Below are 26,172 nucleotides of genomic sequence, written 5' to 3'. Positions count from 1 at the left end.
TAATGCATGTGAAATGTCCGGATGATACGGATCTTTAGAAGATCAAATCGTCGAAGCATTCCCTACGTAAGTAATGTTAATTGGGCAATAACATTGCATCGTAGATATATTGAATGCCTCCATTGAATATCATGTGATGATATTAGTGTGGGTGATTATAAGAGGTATATCATTAGGGCATTAGCATGGATAAAAAGTTGGTGAACTGTTTATCGAATATGACCGATTACGATGAATCATATGGACATTTAGAATGTGGTCAATGATACATCTTAGGATCTTACTAGTGTACCACTAATCTTTAGACCCGAGACATTACGGTCAGACTCGACATATGATGCATATTCATATGGTGTATATACACAAGACTAGTCATGTCTTGTGTAAGAAGCCAATTTGATCATATGTTATTCATGTGCGAGGACAAGTGATGGTCAAGATAGGATTCGTTGACTCAAAATAGTTTGGTCCCGAGTTCCCAGATGAGTACAATAAACATTGAAAAAAGGAAATCTTTGGCCAGAGTACAAAATAGTCAAATGAAAAAGGAGTTTCATGATGACACGTTCCATTGTATTGATTAACAATTCGGATAAAGATTAAGTTAAGGGTTTTGACATACCATAAACCTATACTTAATCGGGATTAGATGACAGAGCGATTGTACTACATAAGACGTACGATCGGGAAAAAAAGGTTCATTGGAGTTTAACTTCATTGCAGCTTAGGGGTTATGGAGTATTGCTAGATGCCTACCATGATCGGTGGGAGTTTCAATCATAAAAAGTTATGACGAAACATATCGGATTGTGATATTGAGCCCACAGCTAGGTTACAGTGAACTTAAGTGGTCACACCTAAAAACCAAGTATGAGAAGAGAAAGTAATACATATCGTTAAAGGTTAACGATGTTCAGATGTAAACGTGTGCATCCGAATTTATGTATTGGTGAGAAATGAATGGGTTAAATATTAAACGAGATTATTTTATATGTCTTGATTATAAATTTGTTTAAATCAAGGATTTAATGTTAAAGAGTTAATATTAAATTGAAATTGTTTCAAGGATTTATGATCAATAATGAGTTAATATTAAATTGAAATTATTTTAAAGACTTGAAAATAATATTGAATTTGTATTAAGTGTTAATATAGGATTCATTTTAATTCAAGGACTTGAGAACAATTTCAAAATATAGCAAAATGGTCTTTGTATATAAATAAGTGATATTCCTAAATTTAATCTAATTTTTCATTTGGAATGAACCTCTCTCTCTTGAGCTCTCATAGCCGGCTCTCTTTTCTTCATCTTGGGGTGAACTTTACTTTGAGGATTCTCATCAAATTTGTTAAAGATCTTGAACTCATTTTCAAGTTACAAGAGTTGTAAAGCATAAAAGGTAACAATATCACCCTTTTAGTTTCAATAACATGCCATATGACCTTATACCATGTTATACACCAATTTTACCCGTTCTAAGCATGAATTCTTACAAGAACCCCCCTAGTTTTTGGAGTACGTAATTGCACTTCAAAAACTTAGGTCTTTGATTTGAATGGGTCTCGCACTATAAACTGCAGTCTCGAACTGAAGAGCTCGAACTATGCTTAGCGTGATCGGGTGCTGAGAGCTAGGACTGCGATTTGAGAGCTTGGAGCGATCTGAAGCTAATCACGATCTGATAACTGACATAAAATGTCTAGTAGATGAATTCCTAGAGAGAGTTGAGCGTCAGAAGTCAAAACGCACGGTTCAGAGGTCTTAAACGAACATGTCAAATTAAAACAACCATAACTTTTGATCCGGGAAGAGTTTTGGAGTTACTAAGATATCCACGGAAAGCTCGTTTCGAGCTCTACGTTGTGGCAACAAGGAAACCTAGTTAGGGTTTTTTTTTAGGTGAAAATCCACCATTTTGGCATGTTTTAGGGTTGTTTGAGTTTTCGATGTATTTTTTTTTACGTTGACAACTGGTCGCGATCTGAGAACTAAGAACTGATCGCAATCTGAGAGCTGGGAACACGATTTGAGGTTGTTCGCAATCTCAAAGCTGATCGCGATTTGAGAACTAAGAGTTGATTGCGATCTAATAGGAGCTCGATCTGAGAGTTTAAGGCGTGAGATCTAATCGATGCGAAGTATGCAACCTCAAGATGAGGAACTTAATTTGGAGCGTGCGAGCTGAGAGCTTAAGGAGTTTGATATGTGCACGCAATCTAAGCAATCTGAAGTGCACGATCTGAACGAACTAATGCATGCGTCTCAAGCAAATAAGCGAGCTTATGAGCTCGATCAGAGAGCATAAATAGCTCAAGGAGTTTGATCAGAAAGCTCAAAGCTTGATCTGAGAACACAAGGAGTTCGATCAAAAAGCGCAAAACTTGATCTAAGAAAACAAGCAGTTCTATCAGAAAGCTTGAAGCTTGATCTGAGAACTCAAGGAGTTCGATTAGAAAGCGCGGAGCTTGATATGAGAACACAAGGAGTTCAATCAGAAAGTGCGAAGCTTGATCTGAGAACACAAGCAGTTCGATCAGAAAACGCGAAGCTTGATCTGAGAACACAAGGAATTCGATCAGAAAGCACGAAGCTTGATCGGAGAACATAAGGAGTTCTATCAGAAAGCGCAGAGCTTGATCTGAGAACACAGGGAGTTCGATCAAAAAGCACGGAGCTTGATATGAGAACTGAGATTAGCGATCTGAGCGCTCGGAAGCGTGATCTGGGTGCTCAGAAGCATGATCTGGCCACTCGGGAGCGTGATCTAAGTACTTAGAAGCATGATTTGGCTATTGGGAGCGCGATCTGAGTGCTTGAAAGGACAATCTGGTCACTCGGGAGCGTGATCTGAGTTTTTGGAAGCACGATTTGGTCGCTCGAGAGCACAATCTGAGTGCTCGGAAGCACAATCTAGTCACTCGAGAGTGCGATTTGAGTGCTCAAAAACACGATTTGGCCGCTCGGGAGCGCGATCTGAATGATTTGAATGTGTGATCTCAATGATCTTGAACGCGTGATCTCGATGATCTTAAACATGTGATTTCAACGATCTTGAACGTGTGATCTCAAGAACTTAGGAGCTAGTTAACTTGGGAGCTTGAGAGCTTGAGAGCTCAATCTGATCTGAGAGCTTGAGAGCTCAATCTGATCTGAGAGATCTGAGCTATCTAGCCATGCGATTTGAATATGAAGATCAGAGTGATCTAAGAGCACGATCTGAGAGCTTTGATACGTGCGATCTGAGCGATCTGGCTATCTAAGAGCTTTGATGTGCTTGATCTGAGAGCTCTGAGGCGTGCGATTTGGGCAATCCAAGAGCTTTGATACGTGCAATCTGGGTGATCCGAGAGCTCTGATGCGTGCGATTTGAGCGATCTTACCACGCGATGTGGAAGCTTTGATGCATACGATTTGGCCGATCTAGCCACGCGATCTGGGAGCTCTAATATGAAACATGCTTCAGTATTTTGAAGAAGTTGAGATTTGCTAGAAAAACATGGAGAGCTGATGCGAATCATGCCCCCTTTCTAGCGTCAAACTGTTGATGTGTGATTTTGACACAAACTACCTCGCACGTGTAAAGTACTAAACAGGTCTTAGAAATTATACGTGATATGATTATGAGAGTTGATTAAAGCTGAGATGATATATTTTTGTAAAAACATAAATAAAAGACTGACAATGGGGATTTTTATAGTGGTTCGAATGCTTAAAGCGAATCTTACATCCACCATTATTCTCTGACTATTTTTCTGATATTGCCTATAAAGTGTACAAAAATGGAGAAATATTTTGTTTGCAGAGAAAAAATAATAAATCTCAAATGTATGTCTAGCTCTCATATGCCCAGCCAGCCTCCTTTTCACGAAGAGAACTGACCATTTATAGTTTTATAAATCTTTGAGCTCAACGTAATAAGTGCTTTTATAAGTTGCCTTGACACATAGTGATCTCTCATTTATCTTGATCCTTTGTTTTGATAAAGGTGTGACAAGTGTTATATAATATCTCTTCGAGACGATTTGAGTTTTGACAACTAATACCCTTTGCCTTTAAGTGCTTGTCGAGCTCTGATTAGTGGTGCTGACATCAGTATGTATTTTGTGGCACAACACCAATAGTTATGGTATTTACCAATGTTGGAAGCGGGCCTGTGATAAATTTTGCACACGTTAACTTTTAACTAAGTTGATCAGGATTGAATTGAAATATTTACTTCCGTAAGTAAAATATTATTCACAAATCCTAAGCGACTATATCTACTATGAAGAGAACATCCTCCACTGATTGAGCTAGCCAGGTTCTGTACTGGTGCAGTGGTAGCCACGTAGCGCGGCTGCTGATATAATATGCTACACAAGATTCCATTCCAAAAGTGGCATTTGATAACGGATAGCTCATTGGCTATATCTGTTGCCCACATAATTTAGCATAAAAAACCCATGTGCTTGCGGCGGAAAGCTTGAAGGTAGTTGTGTTATCTGTAACCTAACTACCCAGCACTTTCTGAGTAAGTGCTAGGCTTCCTGCGAGCCACCCAACCCCGATGTCATCATCAATATCTTCTTCATAAATAGTAGGTAAACGGTGACAGAGATGGAGGCGAGATTATGGCAATGAAAAAGCTCCCAAAACAGTCAACTTCGGGGCCACTTGTCTTTTCATCAACTAGAATAGTTTCAGTTTTGTTACGTGTAAAAGTAAAATTAGAGAATCTCTTGGCATAAGCAAATCATCTACAACCATGGACCGCAGAAGAGCATACTGTCAATGTCAGTAAGACCGCCCCTCAAATACGCAATTGCAAGAATGATTTGCGTCTTTTACAAGTAATAACTTACCTGTGTAATGTCAAATAGCAAGATTTTGGTCAGAGCAAGTATTAATACTGGCTCTAAATTGAACAACCATACATGACATAAAAACCATAACGGCTATGTACAGTCTATCATCCTGCTAATGGGAGATTTCAACATCCATTAAACTTCATCTTCTTAACTTGCAAAATCAAATTCAAGGAGAAGATTAGTTGAAGCTATGCACATACAGTAGTGTCTAGGAATGAATTTTATAGTATTTGATTCTTTCCCAAGGGCATTAGAGTTATATGAGATGATCAGTTATGGAAGCAATATATTAGTGTACGAAGTTCTGCTGCCGTGTCAAGCCTGAAATTATGCGAGGTTCTGCTGTTGAGCACCAAAGATTATCACATGGCCAGCATAATGGACACAGACCATCGTTCAACATATTTCAGAAGTATGCATGCTCATCTAGATTATGAGAAAAAGCAAGTACTCACTCCTCATAAACAGTGGAATGTGTTGATAGGGCGAAAATAGGCATAAATAATTCTATTAATCAGCGAGTTAGAAGGTCAAACTGATTCTTTCATTCCAGTAGGTAATATGAATGTCTTACCAGATTATAAGAATGATCTTTGTTTAGAGGTTGACGTTCCATTGGTGACTCATATTTTAGTGCTACAGTGACAAAAACATGGGCGACCCCAGAAGCAATCTTATCAGCGGCTCAATCTATGAGAAACAGTGAGCAGAGCACCCAATTAATGTGAAAGGCAAGGCATGACACCAATAAAAACCTGAAAAGCATTCAAATTGACTTTTGGTAGGGACACGGTAGTCTGGCAACTTCTGTTCGGCATGTAGCAAAAATATAATGGGAAAGAAGTGTTTTGCCAACCTATCCTAACAAATGGCTGCTCAAACTCCCAACCTTGGTCTGAAGTTAACTCATGAAGAAACCCAATATGACTCTGGTTGCTGAACATATGAGAACAAGCCATAAAATCAATAATTCGATAATATGCAATAAGTAATAAAAAGTCATCAGGTCATATCCAAGAAGATAAAACACGTAAATGGAAGTTTCCTTGATGTCAACTGAACACATTAGATTCCTCTAGTAGTAGAGTGTATTAAATGCAAATCATCAACCGAGAACACCAGTAACAATCGGATCATAATTGAATGTTTTTCAAGAAAAGATGCGAATCACTCGATGGGCAAGGAGCATATCTTAGTAGGGAATCTTCAAGTCAGATTAAAGATCACTCAGCTACTTGCCTAAACACAACATCAGTGTATGAGCTTTTCTGCATGCTTGCATACGGTTTTTTTTCTTTTCTTTAAATAACAGATTGAGCAGAACATGATTGAAAGAGAGTCCACGCAGGCCATTTAAATCATAACAGCAACTAAAACCAAAATGCATAATGGACTTGTGGCATAACAATAAATCATGATGTTCTGAAAAACAATGAACTACAAACATAGAACATCTATTTATTGTCAGATCCAACCAATCATACCTAAATTTATTATGCAAGATGATACTGAGGCATCAAAAGCTGGAAAACAGAAAAAGAAAAAAAAACAATCAAACAATATCAAGTTCTCTCCGCAGGAGTTAGATGCTCCATCCGTTCTGCAAGACTATTTACATTTCTCATATTCCACCAAAATCTGCCATGATCAACAGGTTTGTTATCATTCTTCCTGCCATCTGAATCCCTTCTTTCTGACTGAACTTCCTGGATTTCAGTAGAACCAGGATTTTCTGTCAAAAACTGTTCCCAAAATACATCATTGACGCCAGTTGTGACAGCAGCAGCTGTCACAGCTGCTGGTTCCTTTGACACAGCAGGATCAGAAGCAGCTGCTACAACAGGCTTAGAGTTCATGTCAATTCCAGGAGATTTTGGCCGAACATCAACATTAAGCTGTATGCAAGATATGGCTGGACTATCTGCACTTGTAGATTCATCCAACTCCAGGCTTGAATTAAGTGGAAGAGCAGTTTCACCACCATCATGCACAATATTCTCCCAAAAGGTCAAGGAAGATTCCAAATGCTCAAAATGTTCTGTGTTTGATGACAAAGCACTAGTACTCTCAGCATTTTCTCTAGCTACAGTCTGGGAAGTCCCCAGCAAATTGTCTCCAATGTTGCCCTCATCGTAAAAGTAACCTATTCGTGGAAGTCTTCTCTTTCTATCATGAGTTTCCAACTGTGACCCAAGATTTGAGGCAACCCCTGGTTTCTGCAAGGCTCTAGCCACAGAAGACAACATCTTCTGCTGTCTCCGTTCCATACGCTGAAAACGCTCCTTCAAAAGCTGCATTTGCAATTCAAATCCTTGCCGCTCCTGCTCGTGCCTCTGTAGGTCCAAAATAAGCAATTCTTTATCATTTTTTAATCTCTCAATTTCTTCCTTTAAACTCTGTCTTTCCAATTCAGTTAACTGAGTTCCTTGGTTTTGTACATTCTGAAGAGAATGACTATGAACTGGCTTTCGTCTGTGGATATTCTTCATAAGATGTGGCTGACCTCTTACAAAATCCTCATTTGCAAATTCCCATTGCTCAGGATCAACTTTTCTGAAACCCTGTTGAAATGTAAAGTCAATATCACCATATGCATTAATCTACAATAATATTATATCAAATAAAATATACCAATTGAATGAAACAATATTGGCTTACATATGTATTGAGCTGTCTGATAAAACTTGAGAAGTTATTGTGCTTAAAGAATCTTGGTAGCAGATCCCTGGCAAACTCTGGTGGATTCCACACAACAAAGCTTTTGTTAGATGGACTCCAGGACACAACTGAATTTGTTGATGGATCGTCTACCATATCATATGTTTTTGCAAGGAAAGGAGGAAGTGAATTTGAACTGCCTTGAACATCATCCATTGCAAACCTTAAAATCTAATCAAATTCCCCAAATTCAACACCTGCAGCAAACTCTCAATTTGCTTGAATAGTTTCAGCACCAAAAGACAAAACTCAAATTATTTTTATAACCGAACTTCAATATCCACTTCAAGTTTCAATCTCAATGAAAAGCAAACCCTTCCATCATTGTTTCATTATAAAGTTGCTAAACTCCAATGAATTTTAAAAACACTAAATTCCTATAAACCCTTTACAACTCTTGAATCCACAACGGAAAAAACCTTTTACTCTCAGTAAATACCCAATCAGATTGCCCAATTTTCCTTGAGCTCTTTACAACTAAAATGACACTAACAAAATCAAGGAACAATTCAAATGGAAAGAACCCGAATTCCAAGCTCTACAATTAAGTGAACAGAAAACCCTTTTGACCTCACACCACACACAGCCAAACTTATCACCCAAGATTTGTCAAAGCTTCAAGAATCGTCAAATCCAAAGCAATTCCAAACCCAGATCAAAACCCACAAAATATATTCCAAGTGTCTAACCACAGTAGCAGTCAATCCCTGTATTTCCCAAAAATTCAATTTCAACTAAAATCCACCAAAAAAAAAAAAAAAAATACCAAAGCAAAAAAATGAATTCAAGGTGTCAGAGCTTTTACCAAACAGAAAGAGCAATCACGCTAGCATGGGGGTTCCGGTCCCCAAAACGATTCATTTAGTTGAACCCTGTATGAGAACTTTTGGGGATTCTGGTTCTAGAAACGCGTAGAGAGATTTTCTAGGGTTTTTTTAATACAATTTTTTTTTATTACAAAGTAAATTCATAACCATGTAATATGTATATATATATATATGTATATATAAACTTGTCCTTTTAGCAGTGTAATTCAATAAATAAAAGGGCATTGACTACCAGTACACGATAATGATATCACGCAGTTTTGCCTAGTTGTGTTCAAATCATTGGCTCCCTTCATATCTGTCTTTTCCCCTCCGATATTGATTTTTTTTCTTTTTTTGTAAGTTTTATTATATGCTCAGTTTGTCTTGAATTTGTGTGACGTGTGTGCTTATGTGGATTGTTACATGTCTTATTACTCTACACCCCCGAAGTTTTCAAGTGGAAGTCAGCGAATTCTCTAGGTGTTTCTAGAACCTTCCATGCTGCCCTCTAATTAATGATATTCATTTAATAATTGAATAATACTATACTAACAACTCTCTTTTACAAACTTTCTCTCATAATTATGACGTGACAACTCGTAATTTGTTAATTCATAACGGATCTTACATGAGTTTCACTAATTAATTGCGAGTTGTTACGTTAGGATTATAATAAAAATTTTTTAAGAAATTGTTGTTAGTGTAATATTACTTTTAATAAATATATAATTTTGTGATATATACTTATATAAAACGGTTTCATCTTTTTATCATGCTAAAATGTATAGATGGATTAGGAAGGACAAATAAGTAATTTAATATCATTTTATAAAAATAAAGAGTGGGATGATAATTAAATTAATATACATAAGAAAAAAAAATTTTCATTTTTTTGAGTTGAATCACTCGCCTCTACCTGCCCCTTAAGAGATCAATCAGCATTGACATGGTGAAAACTTTTCACTTAAAATGTTAATTTTTTTAACTACCAACCTTGGCAATGATTATTAAAATAATTACGAGTAGTAACACATCGTTAACTTTTAATTAAACGGCTTTATCTCATTAGAAAAATGATAAACTATCCCCATATAAGTGTTTTCTACACGGAGGTGTAGTAATTAATTTCTCAAAACTTATAGGAATTGGTGATTTTACGGTAAAGTATAGGGTGTTAAAATTTTCCTTTTTTTTTTTTTTTTTTTTTTAATTTTGGTTGTTTGTTTATTCTACATTCAAGGGACTTTCCTTAGCCCATTCGGCTTAGGGTCCGGTTGGGTGATAGAGTGGTATGCAAACAAGTTGTCTGGGTCAGCGTCACACTCACACGTTAACCATCTTTTAAGTCTTGATATGTGTTTTTTTTTTTGGTTCAAACAACGGTGAAAGTAAGAATGTTGTTTATATTTCGTTCAAGGCATCGCAAATTTCATGCCTTTTGATGTGAGATCTTGACATGCGTAATCATTTCATGATAGATTTATTTAATTGAATTTATCGTTTACGATACAACTTTTTATGAATCGATCAAATCTATCATTCCTGATGTTCGACGCAACTCTTTTTCACGTTTAAAACACTAAATCAATCTAATCACGTAAGTTTTTATTATTTTTATTTCAATCTTTCATAAGTTTTAAGTATAATTAGATTCTCGAACCTAATTTGATGAGTTTGAATATTCTTATTATCAACTTTAAACGAGATATTAATATAGTGAATCCGTCTAATTGATTTGACGTATATATTGTGATCCAATCAAAGTATACTACTCATATTTTAATTATTGGGTTAGAATCTAACTGTTTGAAATCAAAGTACTAAACAAAAATCAAATATAAATTATTTGATTAATGTGATTGGTGTATAGTTAAAATGGTTGACCTGACATTCGAATTTGAGCGTAAAATCTGTGGAATTAGAACATAATTAACGGAAGTGGACCAAAGCTTTGTTTGAATACAATTGGGAATTGGGCTGACCGAGTCTTGTTTACAGGGCTTTATGATTGTCGTGTTCCGGAAAATGAAAGCCCAAATGTGGAGCATATACTTGAGTTGGATATAAAGCCAAACAACAAGGCCAAAAAATTTGATACAAAATTTGAATTTTTAATAAAATATAATCCAATTTACTTGAAAAATAAGTTACAATTTTTAATTATTTTTAGTATTAACGTAAATTCTAAATCATAAATCAATGATCAAGAATTTATAGTATAAAAGTCTTAATTATTAAAAATATATTTTATTTTTACCTTCTCTATTTACTTGGGTTAATAAAATATATGGTGGAATTAAAATACATCTTTATAAAAAAATCTGATTTAAAATGTAAATTTCCATTATTTCTTTAAAAAAAATAAAAAAAAAGAGCCAACTACATTAAATAGTCAAGTGATTCGTTGACTGCATTTTTTAAAATGTTTTAAGTTTAAATTTTTTTTCATCTCGATTATTAGGGTAATAGTAACGTCTGAAAGATTTATCGAAGTTTGGATATCATAAATTAAAAATAAATAAATAAAAGAAGGTTGAAGTAATGTGAGTTGGATTTTGTTTTTAGTGAGAGTTGAGAATGAGGTGACTAAAAACAAAAGCTTGGAAAAGACAACACAACCAACCAGGCTTAGACCTTAAATCAGCGCTAGACTGCCTCGTGGGTGGCGGGCATATCGGCCATCACCTGACCCCACCAGTTTAACGGATATGATTAGATTTTCCTTACCCACTGGTCCCCACCATTTTCTACCAACTTGTCAAAACTCCCGCAATTCGTGCCACGTTAATTGGTTCTTATCTATTATAATAAAAATTGTATAATATGTGCCACATCACTGTGTTATTGCTTGCTACTAATGAACTCCATAGCCAGCTACCTAATAGGTAATAGCCTCATAAGGGTGGCCGAGGCGGACCCGACTCCACTAATTTCAATCCAATTTGTTCATTGCCAGTTGGAGTCCGCGGCGCACGTGCGGGACGTTGGACTTTGGAAAAAATGACCATCAGGATGGTGTGGGCCCCACGTTTACTTGAAGTGATAAACTACCTGACGGCTTGCGTTATAAGAATAAATTTTTTTATCTTAATATCGTATATTTAATTAAACTTTGGTTAATATCATTTTATATTTCAATTTTATAAATTCTCTTTCAAAATCTTAACATGATAACTAATAGTTAGTCAGCTTATAAATGATGTGTAACGTTAAGATTATGAGAAAAAATTTATAATATTAGATTGTTAACCCATCTTTATCTTTAAACTATTTTTATTTTTATTCACTTATGTAAGAAATAAAACATGTTTATAAACTATCTCTGAGTGATCGAATAGTTTGATATAAATATTTGAGTTCGAGTCTTTTTTATATACTAATAAAGATAATTATTAAAGTTTTGATGGACCTTTAGCTTCACATTCTTAAGGGATTAGTTAAAGTATTGACAATCTAGTGACAAAAAAAATAAAAAAATAAAAAATTATGTACATGGCGTCTGAAGTATAACTAAACTTTCTTTTATATAAACGCTATGTTGATAGTAGGCCAATACTTTATACAGCCATTCGGCCCACATCGAAATCAACCAGGGCTGTCTCATGTTCCTATAAATTATTTACATAGACTTATAATTTTATATTCTCAAGTACGTCCACCTAATGAGGTACACCACTCCTATCATATAGTCCTATGAATCTGCTTATCATATAATAATAATCATATTTATTAGTTCTTAATGAGCATTTAATTTCTTAAATAGCTTAATATGATAAGGGTGAGCAAAATGATAACGATGGACTATAATAAAAAAAAGTAATATTACATATATATTATTTTTATATAATATTATGTAATAAGATATAATTAATTAATTTAAAATTAAAATTAAATTTTTATTTAATTATATTTTATAATATAATATTATATAAAAAATATATTATAAAAACGATACATATAGTATTATTCTAATAAAAAATAGCAGTTTCGACAGAGTTCTCTGTGAAAGTGAAGAGGCTCGAAAGATGATCAATCACCAACAAGAGATGATCGGAGAAGGTGGCACATGTCAGATTGCCCCACACTTACCAACCACCAAACTCCTAACTGGCTATCTAATTATGCTACTAAGTAAAATAAGTCTCTCTTCTCGTTAGTCACGCTAAAGGAGCGAGTGGGCACTGGGTACTGTCACGTGAAGACTGCAGAGAGATAAGCCCTGACTCTCTCTCTCTCAGACCATCCATCCAACCAACAAACGCTATACATTTAGATACATCAATTGTAAAATCCACACTGACAACAGAGTGACGCCGTTTCACATCAAACAACTCCATTCACATCACGCCGCCGTGTGACGGCTCCCCACCAGCTGAATATATGGTAAAAAATTTTGCCTGGAAGGTCTTGGCTTTATCCCAAAATCCAAATGGACAAATCCAAATAAGATTTTAACAAATTATAATTAATAAATAAATTTATTAGTTTCCCATTATACCCCCTCTTTTCTTTTCTCTGTCATTTACACGACAAATGTTTTTCTGGGAACCAAAAAAAGCAGTCCAAATTAATACGACAAGAAACCAAACGCCACCGTTTACCTTTATTAAACTTTAGGTACCGCGAAGCCCACACTCTACAGTACACATCACAGGGACTTTATTTATTGAAAGCCTAAACACGTGTTAGTCCCGTGATCTCGGAATAAAGCATGAAAATGGCATCCTGGTAATTTCTTCACATTTCCATGTCCATTTACAATCACACTCTGTATTTAGTTCACCTTCTCCCCAAAACAACTTCATTTAACCACTCTGTCTCTTAAAAAAATACCGCCAATCAGTCCACTCCCTCTCCGATCATTTCCCCTTCTCATGAAACCAAGCTCATAAAGAGCGACGTCGTTTTCTCGACCGAAAGAAGTTCTGTAAAACATGACTTCGGGAACGAGAATGCCGACGTGGAAGGAGAGGGAGAACAACAAGAGACGAGAGCGGAGAAGACGAGCCATCGCCGCGAAGATCTACTCAGGCTTGAGAATGTACGGTAACTACAAGCTTCCTAAACACTGCGACAACAACGAGGTCTTGAAAGCTCTCTGTAATGAAGCCGGGTGGACCGTCGAAGAAGACGGCACCACTTACAGAAAGGTAATTTATTCATTATTAATTACTAGTTAATAATTATTATCAGGTTTAGTTAACTTTCATGTGGATCTAAAATTTGAAATCAGTTCTGGAAATTAATGGAAAATTTTGTTCGTTCAAAGTTCAAACTGACGTAGTGACGTGTGCCGGTCAGTTACACGGTGTATGTCAGATAACTTTGTGTGATGTTACTTGATCGACGGTTGAGATTGTTTTGGTTGCTTTGATAAAAAAAATATTATTTGGGCTGATAGCACGAAACACAAGATCGTAATATTCGCTCCCTGTTTTTGATTTTCTTATAACAACGGGATGAGGAGAGGGGCAGAGTTTTCAAATTACTTTTTTGTAAGACGATCATATCCATGTTTTGTCATCAGAACGATGTTCTTTTAAGGGGCAGTTTTGTCATTTTGATTTTTCAATCCCACCTTACTGGATTGAACTGCCACTTTGCTTTAATGCAAGCTCTGTTGTTTCTGTGCTCAATCTCTCTTTTTCCTCTTTTGTTGATTCTCGATTTTCAAGCGCTTTACATTTTATCGTGAAAACTTTTTCTTACATGTCATCATTTACTTTTATTTCCGAAATTGCCACTGCAAGGTCTAATCTCTCTTCATAATTGTGAGGTCATAGTGGTCATTTCGGAACATTTCTCGCGAGATTCCCGGGTTATTTTTTTCGTGAGCCGGTGGGTTTTGCTTTATTAATTGTTGAAAAGTTTTGTTGAAACTTTCATTAAATTTAATGAGAAAAGGAGATATCGAATCCTTGGATTCCACATTTTGTAATAATTTTTTAAATTAGACAGTAAAGCGTGTGGGATGTCTTTGATTAAGGCAGGAACATGTTGGGAGATAGCGTGTTATGAGGTGCATAATGCATTAATATAGTAACTTGTCGGGTCGAAATTACTACACTACCCATCATTATATTTGCAATTCGAATTTGAGTGGCCGATATGGTGGCTCTTGTTGTCTTGATTGTAGTTATGATAAGTCCAGTACACATTTATTCAATCCTGCATTCGTGTTAAACAGTTGAAATGGTTCATTCTGCATTGATGGTGTCTTTGAAAATTATGGATCAATAAAGATTTTATTGGTTAAAACCTTTGCATTGTGTATTGATTAATATATGTGGTGGGGTCTAGGAGGAAATGGAGATAACTATATTAGTAGATAATGTTGTCATTTTCTTGGATATAATGAAGTTGTGCCATTTAAGACTTTGTTATGAAGGCCACCATTGACTATAGGAGCTGTTTATTATTATGAAATAGGTCTTTGAACTAAATATTGAATTGAATAGAAAGGGACAACTTAAATTAAGATGATTGGTCTTTCTTTCTAGCAGTTGAATTGTGTCCACACAAAATTATCAAATTAATGTGACATCAGTATGTTTAGGTAGTTATATGAGTAGATATTAGGTTCAGAATTACGTGTCAACCTTTGTAGTTCATTCAATAAAATGTGCTTTCAATTATTGATATTGACAATTGGCTCAAAGCTTCATACAAGTACCACAATCTCAGTGAGTAATTTAACTTTCGACCTTTTATGGCCCATGATCACGTCAAATTTTGCTTGGAAGGATATGATAAAGTAGGAAGTGTCTATTTGGACAATAGTGCATTTGATAATTATCAATTTTTTCTTTTTGCTATGAGAATAAATCTTTTTTGAGATGGAATGCATATGATAATAGTAAAGTTGTTTGAATAATTTTGCTCTGCTCATTAATGTTCCTTTTTATGCCTTTTTGTAGGGTTGCAGACCTGTAGAACGCATGGACATTATTGGAGGGTCTGCATCAGCTAGTCCATGCTCATCATATCAGCCAAGTCCATGTGCATCCTACAATCCAAGTCCTGCCTCATCTTCCTTCCCTAGTCCACGTGCATCTCATTATGCTGCCAATACAAATGGTGGTGCTGATGCCAATTCCCTCATACCATGGCTCAAAAACCTCTCTTCTAGCTCATCATCAACTTCATCTAAACACCCCCACCATCTCTATAATCCTGGGGGTTCCATAAGTGCTCCAGTGACGCCTCCATTGAGCTCCCCAACTGCCCGAACTCCTCGAACAAAAAATGACTGGGATGACCCTGCTGCCGGCTCAGCCTGGCCCGGGCAGCATTATTCTTACATGCCATCATCAACCCCACCAAGTCCTGGCCGTCAAGTCCTGCCTGATTCAGGATGGCTTGCAGGAATTCAAATTCCCCAAAGTGGTCCATCATCTCCTACATTCAGCCTTGTCGCACGAAATCCATTTGGTTTTAGAGAGGAGGTTTTTTCAGGTGGACCGTCACGGATGTGGACTCCTGGACAAAGTGGAACCTGCTCTCCTGCAGTTCCTGCTGGTGTTGATCAAACAGCAGATGTTCCAATGACAGATGGGATTGCAGCTGAGTTTGCATTTGGCTGTAATGCAACGGGTTTGGTGAAGCCTTGGGAAGGAGAAAGGATCCATGAGGAATGTGTATCTGATGATCTTGAACTTACACTGGGAAACTCTAGAACCAGGTAAATTCAAATGCATTTGTTGCTGTATGGATTCAGCATATTATATACATCCTTCGATTCATTCTGGCTTTGTTTACCTATGTGTCTGCTTTGCTATTGCAGATAAAGAATATTTGTATAAGAGGTATGGGGGAATTGTCCAGTGTCTTGATTTGGCTTCGTCATTCCTTGTGCAAAATTCAACTTCAAATTATCTAGTATTTTCAGTTGGCAAGGCAGCTGATATAGAAGTACAGTAAGTAGGAGTATCTTGCTCTTTTCTTTTCTTTTTTTTTTTTCTTTTTTTCCTAACAAAAATGAAAAAAAAAAGGACAAAAAGTTAAAATTATAAATAGATTATGGTGGTGACTTGGCTCCCTTGGTTCAATTCATTCTTATGTTCCTTATTTCCTTCATCAAATTTTCCCAAATAGAATTTCCCATTGCAGCATTTATACACTGGTTTTGTTTTTTTTGGTGTGATTTCTGGTTTGTGATTAAAAGGGTGTTGGGTTGTCAAAGATTAGATGATTGTTTTGAAGCTACAATCACATTTGTGCACGTGTATGAGTACTTCTATTTTATGGTCGCATGTTGATTTATTCCTAGCCAATTATTGTTTCATTCCATGCCTTTTTTCCATCACTCCATTTTACATAATCAGCCAGTACAAATCAAAATAAAAACAATAATCTAGAGTGTATATGCCAGATGAAAATTATGCAACATTCTTGGATCGATATTTCTTATGTATTCAATTTATGTTGTTGTGGTTTTGGCAGCACATTTGAGGTGTTCCAGCCAGTGAAAATTTGAATGTTGAATAATAATTAGAACGAAGATGAATTATGGTATGACTATTGCATTGCATGCCAGATCTCTGTGACTTTATGATAATTGATAATATTTGGATTAGGAAAGGATCATGGCCATGTTGTTGGATAATTATTATGGTCATTGTTGAGATTGTTTTTGCGTAAATAGTATCTGTAGATACAGGTGATGAATGATGTTAAATTAGTGTTTGCTTTCTAGGTCTTTTGTTTTCGACTACCAGAGAAGAATATATGAAAAATTAAGGAAAACAAATTCGGGAAGAGTGTACATGTTATTGCTAAACGAAACATTGTATTATCGAGTCAATTCATGTTACTATTGGGGATTGACGTTAGACGCCATTTCGACAGAGTTCTCTGTGAAAGTGAAGAGGCTCGAAAGATGATCAATCACCAACAAGAGATGATCGGAGAAGGTGGCACATGTCAGATTGCCCCACATTTACCAACCACCAAACTCCTAACTGGCTATCCAATTATGCTACTAAGTAAAATAAGTCTCTCTTCTCGTTAGTCACGCTAAAGCAGCGAGTGGGCAGTGGGTACTGTCACGTGAAGACTGCAGAGAGAGAAGCCCTGACTCTCTCTCTCTCAGACCATCCGTCCAACCAACAAACGCTATACATTTAGATACATCAATTGTAAAATCCACACTGACAACAGAGTGACGCCGTTTCACATCAAACAACTCCATTCACATCACGCCGCCGTGTGACGGCTCCCCACCGGCTGAATATATGGTAAAAAATTTTGCCTGGAAGGCCTTGGCTTTATCCCAAAATCCAAATGGACAAATCCAAATAAGATTTTAACAAATTATAATTAATAAATAAATTTATTAGTTTCCCATTATACCCCCTCTTTTCTTTTCTCTGTCATTTACACGACAAATGTTTTTCTGGGAACCAAAAAAAGCAGTCCAAATTAATACGACAAGAAACCAAACGCCACCGTTTACCTTTATTAAACTTTAGGTACCGCGAAGCCCACACTCTACAGTACACATCACAGGGACTTTATTTATTGAAAGCCTAAACACGTGTTAGTCCCGTGATCTCGGAATAAAGCATGAAAATGGCATCCTGGTAATTTCTTCACATTTCCATGTCCATTTACAATCACACTCTGTATTTAGTTCACCTTCTCCCCAAAACAACTTCATTTAACCACTCTGTCTCTTAAAAAAATACCGCCAATCAGTCCACTCCCTCTCCGATCATTTCCCCTTCTCATGAAACCAAGCTCATAAAGAGCGACGTCGTTTTCTCGACCGAAAGAAGTTCTGTAAAACATGACTTCGGGAACGAGAATGCCGACGTGGAAGGAGAGGGAGAACAACAAGAGACGAGAGCGGAGAAGACGAGCCATCGCCGCGAAGATCTACTCAGGCTTGAGAATGTACGGTAACTACAAGCTTCCTAAACACTGCGACAACAACGAGGTCTTGAAAGCTCTCTGTAATGAAGCCGGGTGGACCGTCGAAGAAGACGGCACCACTTACAGAAAGGTAATTTATTCATTATTAATTACTAGTTAATAATTATTATCAGGTTTAGTTAACTTTCATGTGGATCTAAAATTTGAAATCAGTTCTGGAAATTAATGGAAAATTTTGTTCGTTCAAAGTTCAAACTGACGTAGTGACGTGTGCCGGTCAGTTACACGGTGTATGTCAGATAACTTTGTGTGATGTTACTTGATCGACGGTTGAGATTGTTTTGGTTGCTTTGATAAAAAAAATATTATTTGGGCTGATAGCACGAAACACAAGATCGTAATATTCGCTCCCTGTTTTTGATTTTCTTATAACAACGGGATGAGGAGAGGGGCAGAGTTTTCAAATTACTTTTTTGTAAGACGATCATATCCATGTTTTGTCATCAGAACGATGTTCTTTTAAGGGGCAGTTTTGTCATTTTGATTTTTCAATCCCACCTTACTGGATTGAACTGCCACTTTGCTTTAATGCAAGCTCTGTTGTTTCTGTGCTCAATCTCTCTTTTTCCTCTTTTGTTGATTCTCGATTTTCAAGCGCTTTACATTTTATCGTGAAAACTTTTTCTTACATGTCATCATTTACTTTTATTTCCGAAATTGCCACTGCAAGGTCTAATCTCTCTTCATAATTGTGAGGTCATAGTGGTCATTTCGGAACATTTCTCGCGAGATTCCCGGGTTATTTTTTTCGTGAGCCGGTGGGTTTTGCTTTATTAATTGTTGAAAAGTTTTGTTGAAACTTTCATTAAATTTAATGAGAAAAGGAGATATCGAATCCTTGGATTCCACATTTTGTAATAATTTTTTAAATTAGACAGTAAAGCGTGTGGGATGTCTTTGATTAAGGCAGGAACATGTTGGGAGATAGCGTGTTATGAGGTGCATAATGCATTAATATAGTAACTTGTCGGGTCGAAATTACTACACTACCCATCATTATATTTGCAATTCGAATTTGAGTGGCCGATATGGTGGCTCTTGTTGTCTTGATTGTAGTTATGATAAGTCCAGTACACATTTATTCAATCCTGCATTCGTGTTAAACAGTTGAAATGGTTCATTCTGCATTGATGGTGTCTTTGAAAATTATGGATCAATAAAGATTTTATTGGTTAAAACCTTTGCATTGTGTATTGATTAATATATGTGGTGGGGTCTAGGAGGAAATGGAGATAACTATATTAGTAGATAATGTTGTCATTTTCTTGGATATAATGAAGTTGTGCCATTTAAGACTTTGTTATGAAGGCCACCATTGACTATAGGAGCTGTTTATTATTATGAAATAGGTCTTTGAACTAAATATTGAATTGAATAGAAAGGGACAACTTAAATTAAGATGATTGGTCTTTCTTTCTAGCAGTTGAATTGTGTCCACACAAAATTATCAAATTAATGTGACATCAGTATGTTTAGGTAGTTATATGAGTAGATATTAGGTTCAGAATTACGTGTCAACCTTTGTAGTTCATTCAATAAAATGTGCTTTCAATTATTGATATTGACAATTGGCTCAAAGCTTCATACAAGTACCACAATCTCAGTGAGTAATTTAACTTTCGACCTTTTATGGCCCATGATCACGTCAAATTTTGCTTGGAAGGATATGATAAAGTAGGAAGTGTCTATTTGGACAATAGTGCATTTGATAATTATCAATTTTTTCTTTTTGCTATGAGAATAAATCTTTTTTGAGATGGAATGCATATGATAATAGTAAAGTTGTTTGAATAATTTTGCTCTGCTCATTAATGTTCCTTTTTATGCCTTTTTGTAGGGTTGCAGACCTGTAGAACGCATGGACATTATTGGAGGGTCTGCATCAGCTAGTCCATGCTCATCATATCAGCCAAGTCCATGTGCATCCTACAATCCAAGTCCTGCCTCATCTTCCTTCCCTAGTCCACGTGCATCTCATTATGCTGCCAATACAAATGGTGGTGCTGATGCCAATTCCCTCATACCATGGCTCAAAAACCTCTCTTCTAGCTCATCATCAACTTCATCTAAACACCCCCACCATCTCTATAATCCTGGGGGTTCCATAAGTGCTCCAGTGACGCCTCCATTGAGCTCCCCAACTGCCCGAACTCCTCGAACAAAAAATGACTGGGATGACCCTGCTGCCGGCTCAGCCTGGCCCGGGCAGCATTATTCTTACATGCCATCATCAACCCCACCAAGTCCTGGCCGTCAAGTCCTGCCTGATTCAGGATGGCTTGCAGGAATTCAAATTCCCCAAAGTGGTCCATCATCTCCTACATTCAGCCTTGTCGCACGAAATCCATTTGGTTTTAGAGAGGAGGTTTTTTCAGGTGGACCGTCACGGATGTGGACTCCTGGACAAAGTGGAACCTGCTCTCCTGCAGTTCCTGCTGGTGTTGATCAAACAGCAGATGTTCCAATGACAGATGGGATTGCAGCTGAGTTTGCATTTGGCTGTAATGCAACGGGTTTGGTGAAGCCTTGGGAAGGAGAAAGGATCCATGAGGAATGTGTATCTGATGATCTTGAACTTACACTGGGAAACTCTAGAACCAGGTAAATTCAAATGCATTTGTTGCTGTATGGATTCAGCATATTATATACATCCTTCGATTCATTCTGGCTTTGTTTACCTATGTGTCTGCTTTGCTATTGCAGATAAAGAATATTTGTATAAGAGGTATGGGGGAATTGTCCAGTGTCTTGATTTGGCTTCGTCATTCCTTGTGCAAAATTCAACTTCAAATTATCTAGTATTTTCAGTTGGCAAGGCAGCTGATATAGAAGTACAGTAAGTAGGAGTATCTTGCTCTTTTCTTTTCTTTTTTTTTTTTCTTTTTTTCCTAACAAAAATGAAAAAAAAAAGGACAAAAAGTTAAAATTATAAATAGATTATGGTGGTGACTTGGCTCCCTTGGTTCAATTCATTCTTATGTTCCTTATTTCCTTCATCAAATTTTCCCAAATAGAATTTCCCATTGCAGCATTTATACACTGGTTTTGTTTTTTTTGGTGTGATTTCTGGTTTGTGATTAAAAGGGTGTTGGGTTGTCAAAGATTAGATGATTGTTTTGAAGCTACAATCACATTTGTGCACGTGTATGAGTACTTCTATTTTATGGTCGCATGTTGATTTATTCCTAGCCAATTATTGTTTCATTCCATGCCTTTTTTCCATCACTCCATTTTACATAATCAGCCAGTACAAATCAAAATAAAAACAATAATCTAGAGTGTATATGCCAGATGAAAATTATGCAACATTCTTGGATCGATATTTCTTATGTATTCAATTTATGTTGTTGTGGTTTTGGCAGCACATTTGAGGTGTTCCAGCCAGTGAAAATTTGAATGTTGAATAATAATTAGAACGAAGATGAATTATGGTATGACTATTGCATTGCATGCCAGATCTCTGTGACTTTATGATAATTGATAATATTTGGATTAGGAAAGGATCATGGCCATGTTGTTGGATAATTATTATGGTCATTGTTGAGATTGTTTTTGCGTAAATAGTATCTGTAGATACAGGTGATGAATGATGTTAAATTAGTGTTTGCTTTCTAGGTCTTTTGTTTTCGACTACCAGAGAAGAATATATGAAAAATTAAGGAAAACAAATTCGGGAAGAATGTACATGTTATTGCTAAACGAAACATTGTATTATCGAGTCAATTCATGTTACTATTGGGGATTGACGTTAGACGCCATTCAATGTAATAGGTGATGATGGCCATTTTTGTCATGGGAAGTCCAATTGCATAATCAAAGTTCAATCTCGCAATTAAGGCTCTAATTAATGTACAAGACTACTACTCAAAATTCAAAATTAAATTTTGGGCCCAAGTCACCACTTTTTTTATTTCCAAAAAAAGCTCGACATTTTCCAAATGTAAGTCCAAGGCATCATCAAAACTAGGGGTGGGCAAAATTTTAGGGTAGAATCGGAACCAACGGGAACCTATTGACCATAACATGGTAGGTTTAGATTCCAAAAAATTAAAACTGATATTATGCGGTTCTGGTTCCAAATCAAAGGAAAAGGAACCGAAATCGGGACTAAATTGATATAATATTAAAGAATATGGGGTTTTTAATATTTTGCATATGGGGTTTTTTTATATTTTGCATATCTTATAAATATATTAGAAAATTTTTGTTTTTTTAATCTTAGTATCAAAATTCTTATTAATTTTCATTAAAACTATCAGTTTTTCGAAATATTCTTATTAATATTTAAGTTTCACTTATTATTTGATTAAGAAATTAATATAAATTAAGACATTTATGTTAAATAATAGCTTTTAAATGTTTATTATCTGTGAAAACAAACAATTAAATACTTATAATCAAACATCAAGTAAATATAAATAAATATATTATTTAATGTTTTGCATTTAATTGTTAGGGATGTCATTGTAATTTTATAAGGGTTGATTTGTCATTTTTTAAAAATAAGGGGGTAATTAATATTTTCTAGGGTACCCGGAATCGGAATGGGAACCTGTAACACAAGTTCTGGTTCTAAGTTTTTAGGAACTAGTATCGACAGTTCCGATTCCGATTCCAAATCAAAGGAATCGGCTAGTTTCGGTTCCTTTGATTTTGGACGGGTGCTTGGACCCGCCCACCGCTAATCAAAACAATAAGTCTTTAGTATTAGATGACATGTAAGTCCAAGATATTTTGACATTCTTTGACATAACGACATGTTCCCACCTGAGGTTTAGCGAAATCCTAACTTCATACCCCTGGTTGTATTTATTCCAGATTCACACCCTTAAACTAACACCGTTAATTAATTTTGAATTATGACTTGTGTTATTACTATCTTACCCCTTCACTTTTTATTTCCCCCACACAACCACCATCACCTTCCAGTCGCCACCACTACCAAGATATTTTGACATTCTTTGACATAACGAGATGTACCCACCCGAGATTTAGGGAAACCCTGACTTCATACCTTGCCTGTATTTATTCCACATTCACACCCTTAAACTAACAGCGTTAATTAATTTTGAATTCTAACTTGTGTTATTACCATCCTAGCCCTTCATTTTTTATTTCCCCCACACAGCCACCACCACCAAGCCACTAGCGTTTTCAGCCTTGTTCAGGCTGGTTTTTCACCCAAAATCACCTCCAACCTTTTTCTCGTAACCTTTACACCAAAACCCACTAAACCCCTTCTTCGTTGCACCCTCCCATCGCCAGAAAATGACCTCCTTGTCATTTGCGTTTTCTCCTAACTTTGCGGCCAGATTCCGATTGATTCCCTCATTGAAAATTCACCTCGAAGCCACCAATCGAATCCCCTTCATCACCTCTACAAAACCCACCTTCTCATCGGCCATCATCACTCGCCGTTTGCTACCCAAGTTCAATTCCCATCACCGTGCGACAACTTTTTTTGCACCGTTTTTTCTGCCTTTTTGACTCCCGATCCTTCTCTTTGTTGCTTTATTGTGGGTGTTGTGCATTCTTTGGCCACTGGTTATCATCCACCAGCCCAAAATTTCCTTTCAAAGTCACGCCCACCAGCTGTTTGAGGAAATTCCTCAACCAACTGCCCAGCCAAGCATAGGTTGCTTTTCGGCCATGGGAAGATGCAACGGTGAAGGGGTTTGGTGGGTGTTGGTGTAGGGGTTACAAGGGAGAGGTTGGAGGTGATTTTGGGTGAAAAACCAGCGAGAACAAGGTTGAAAACGCCGATAACTTGGTAGTGGCAGTGGCTGGTGAAGGTGGTTGTTTTGGAGGAAATAAAAAGTGGAGGGTAGGATGATAATTGCACATGTTAGAATTCAAAATTAATTAACAATGTTAGCTCAAGAGTGTGAATTTGGAATAAATGTAACTAGAGGTATAAACTCGAGATTTCGCTAAACCTTGGGTAGGAACATGTCGTTTGCTCTATAAGCCTAATGCGATTTTAAAAGCCCTAGGTATTGTAAACCCAAAGCACTTTGACATTCTCTCACATGCAAGCCCAATAAAATTGAAAAAGGCCCTAACATTTCCTGACATGTAAACCTAAGTCTTTGACATGTAAGTCTAATGTCACTCTCATAGATAAACATATGACACTTGTTGCTAAAAAGCCCATTAAAAGATGGTACTGATTGTCTTGTAAAAGCCCATCAAACAATGACACTGCCGCTAAAAGCTCATCATATGATAACATTGTTCATAAACGCCTATCAAGAGATGGCACACGAGAGCACTATTGCTAAAGCCCATCAAGAAATGGTAGTTTTCTATTTTAGGTTCAATTTGACCCAATGAGTCAGATAAGGCCCTTATGTGACACAAGGCCCAAGCCTACCTCAAAGCAAAATCCCGAACAACAAACATAAACAAAGAGTAACTACTCTTTTCTCTTTCCGAAGGCTAATGGTAATGGACTCAAACCACTCAATGGGGCAATTTTGTGGGTTATAGTGTGGCGGTATTTAGAGCATCTTATTGAGTCAAGATGTTTCTTTGAATTAGGTTCGCTTGGAGGGTATCTAATTGAACTTGGATCAATAGATATGAAAGCTCGATTTTTAAAAACCCAAAGGAAAATAATTTTAAAATCCAAAAATCTCCCAAAAATCATAAAACATATATTTACTGATCTAGGTAGCAAAATGACGGTTTTAGCGTCTGGAGGGCAAAGTCTCTAAATTACCAAAATACCCATGAACACGTTTCAACTTCAACCTCTTAGAATTCCCTTTTTTTTTTTTTTTTTTGTCGCAATTAAGGCTCTAATTAATGTACGAAACTACTACTCAAAATTCAAAATTAAATTTTGGGCCCAAGTCACCACTTTTTTTTATTCCCAAATAAAGCTCGACATTTTCCAAATATAAGTCCAAGGCATCATTAAAACTAGGGGTGGGCAAAATTTTAGGATAGAATCGGAATCAACGGGTACCCGGGTGTTGGTTTCGGTTCCTATCCGGAATTGGCCATAATAGGGTAGATTTAGGTTTCAAAAAATTGGAACCGATACTGTGTGATTCCGGTTTCGGTTCCAAATCAAAGGAAAAGGAACCGACATTGGGACTAAATTAATATAATATTAAAGAATATGAGGCTTTTAAACATTTTGCATATGTGGTTTTTTTTTATATTCTGCATATCATATAAATATATAAAAAAAAAATTGGTTCTTTTAATCTTAGAATCAAAATTCTTATTAATTTTCATTAAAATATCAGTTTTTCAAAACATTCTTATTAATATTTAAGTTTCACTTATTACTTAATTAAGAAATTAATATACATTAAGACATTTCTATTAAATAATAGTTTTTAAATGGTTATTATCGATGAAAAAAAACAATTAAATATTTATAATCAAGCATCAAACATAAGGTAAATATAAACAAATATATTATTTAATGTTTTGCGCTTAATTATTAGGGGTGTAATTATTATTTTATAAGGGTTTATTTATCATTTTTTTTAAAATAGAGGGCTAATTGATATTTTTTAGGGTACCCAAAATCGGTTCTAAGTTTTTAGGAACCAGTACTGACAGTTTTGGTTTCAGTTTCTTTGATTTTGGGACCTGCCCATCCCTAATCAAAACAATAAGTCTTTAGTATTAGATGACATGTAAGTCCAAGATATTTTGACATTCTTTGACATATAAGTCCAGAGCAAACGACATGTTCCCACCCGAGGTTTAGCGAAATCCCGACTTCATACCCCCTGGTTGTATTTATCCCAAATTCACACCCTTAAACTAACACCATTAATTAATTTTGAATTCTGACTTGTGTTATTACCTTCCTACCCCTTCACTTTTTATTTCCCCCACACAG

At 36.2% G+C, this 26,172-nt stretch overlaps 3 protein-coding genes across 7 annotated transcripts; 2 read left to right on the top strand and 1 right to left on the bottom strand.

The window, feature by feature from the left end:
- Positions 1-3,977: 3,977 nt before the first annotated feature.
- LOC116128233 (heat stress transcription factor A-4c-like) lies at positions 3,978-8,532 on the bottom strand. Of its 3 annotated transcripts, none has more exons than XR_004127736.1 (5): positions 8,372-8,532; positions 7,507-8,273; positions 6,333-7,409; positions 5,423-5,538; positions 3,978-4,737 (listed from the first exon to the last, which is right to left on the bottom strand). XR_004127736.1 is itself a non-coding variant. In XM_031413955.1 (3 exons), the coding sequence occupies exons 2-3, from the start codon at positions 7,720-7,722 to the stop codon at positions 6,411-6,413; spliced, it is 1,215 nt and encodes a 404-aa protein (XP_031269815.1). In that variant the 5' UTR covers positions 7,723-8,273; positions 8,372-8,532; the 3' UTR covers positions 6,174-6,410. The 3 variants fall into 3 exon arrangements, 1 of the variants encoding a protein (XP_031269815.1); XR_004127735.1 differs by lacking the exon at positions 3,978-4,737 and adding an exon at positions 4,759-4,842; XM_031413955.1 differs by lacking the exons at positions 3,978-4,737; positions 5,423-5,538 and having other exon boundaries at positions 6,174-7,409.
- Positions 8,533-13,168: 4,636 nt separating this feature from the next.
- On the top strand, positions 13,169-16,336 carry LOC116128234 (BES1/BZR1 homolog protein 4-like). 2 transcript variants are annotated; one of them, XM_031413956.1, is made up of 3 exons: positions 13,169-13,525; positions 15,293-16,056; positions 16,159-16,336. In XM_031413956.1, exons 1-3 carry the CDS (start codon positions 13,310-13,312, stop codon positions 16,160-16,162), a joined length of 984 nt encoding a protein of 327 aa, XP_031269816.1. In that variant the 5' UTR covers positions 13,169-13,309; the 3' UTR covers positions 16,163-16,336. The 2 variants fall into 2 exon arrangements, with proteins under 2 accessions (XP_031269816.1, XP_031269817.1); XM_031413957.1 differs by lacking the exon at positions 16,159-16,336 and having other exon boundaries at positions 15,293-16,060.
- Positions 16,337-18,021: 1,685 nt separating this feature from the next.
- LOC116128228 (BES1/BZR1 homolog protein 4-like) lies at positions 18,022-21,189 on the top strand. 2 transcript variants are annotated; one of them, XM_031413948.1, is made up of 3 exons: positions 18,022-18,378; positions 20,146-20,909; positions 21,012-21,189. In XM_031413948.1, exons 1-3 carry the CDS (start codon positions 18,163-18,165, stop codon positions 21,013-21,015), a joined length of 984 nt encoding a protein of 327 aa, XP_031269808.1. In that variant the 5' UTR covers positions 18,022-18,162; the 3' UTR covers positions 21,016-21,189. The 2 variants fall into 2 exon arrangements, with proteins under 2 accessions (XP_031269808.1, XP_031269809.1); XM_031413949.1 differs by lacking the exon at positions 21,012-21,189 and having other exon boundaries at positions 20,146-20,913.
- Positions 21,190-26,172: the final 4,983 nt, after the last annotated feature.

This window comes from Pistacia vera, unplaced genomic scaffold, assembly GCF_008641045.1.
Source record: "Pistacia vera cultivar Batoury unplaced genomic scaffold, PisVer_v2 Contig198, whole genome shotgun sequence".
Lineage (NCBI taxonomy): Eukaryota > Viridiplantae > Streptophyta > Magnoliopsida > Sapindales > Anacardiaceae > Pistacia > Pistacia vera.
The sequence above is the reverse complement of the archived record's forward strand: the minus strand, read 5'-3'. Positions and strand labels throughout refer to the sequence as shown.

Excerpts from the sequence above, each read along its gene's own strand:
- LOC116128233 (XM_031413955.1), bottom strand. The coding sequence starts at position 7,722 with ATGGATGATGTTCAAGGCAGTTCAAATTCACTTCCTCCTTTCCTTGCA. Across the intron at positions 7,410-7,506 it reads TCAGACAGCTCAATACATAT|GGTTTCAGAAAAGTTGATCC; the intron begins GTAAGCCAATAT and ends ACATTTCAACAG.
- LOC116128228 (XM_031413948.1), top strand. The coding sequence starts at position 18,163 with ATGACTTCGGGAACGAGAATGCCGACGTGGAAGGAGAGGGAGAACAAC. Across the intron at positions 18,379-20,145 it reads ACGGCACCACTTACAGAAAG|GGTTGCAGACCTGTAGAACG; the intron begins GTAATTTATTCA and ends GCCTTTTTGTAG.
- LOC116128234 (XM_031413956.1), top strand. The coding sequence starts at position 13,310 with ATGACTTCGGGAACGAGAATGCCGACGTGGAAGGAGAGGGAGAACAAC. Across the intron at positions 13,526-15,292 it reads ACGGCACCACTTACAGAAAG|GGTTGCAGACCTGTAGAACG; the intron begins GTAATTTATTCA and ends GCCTTTTTGTAG.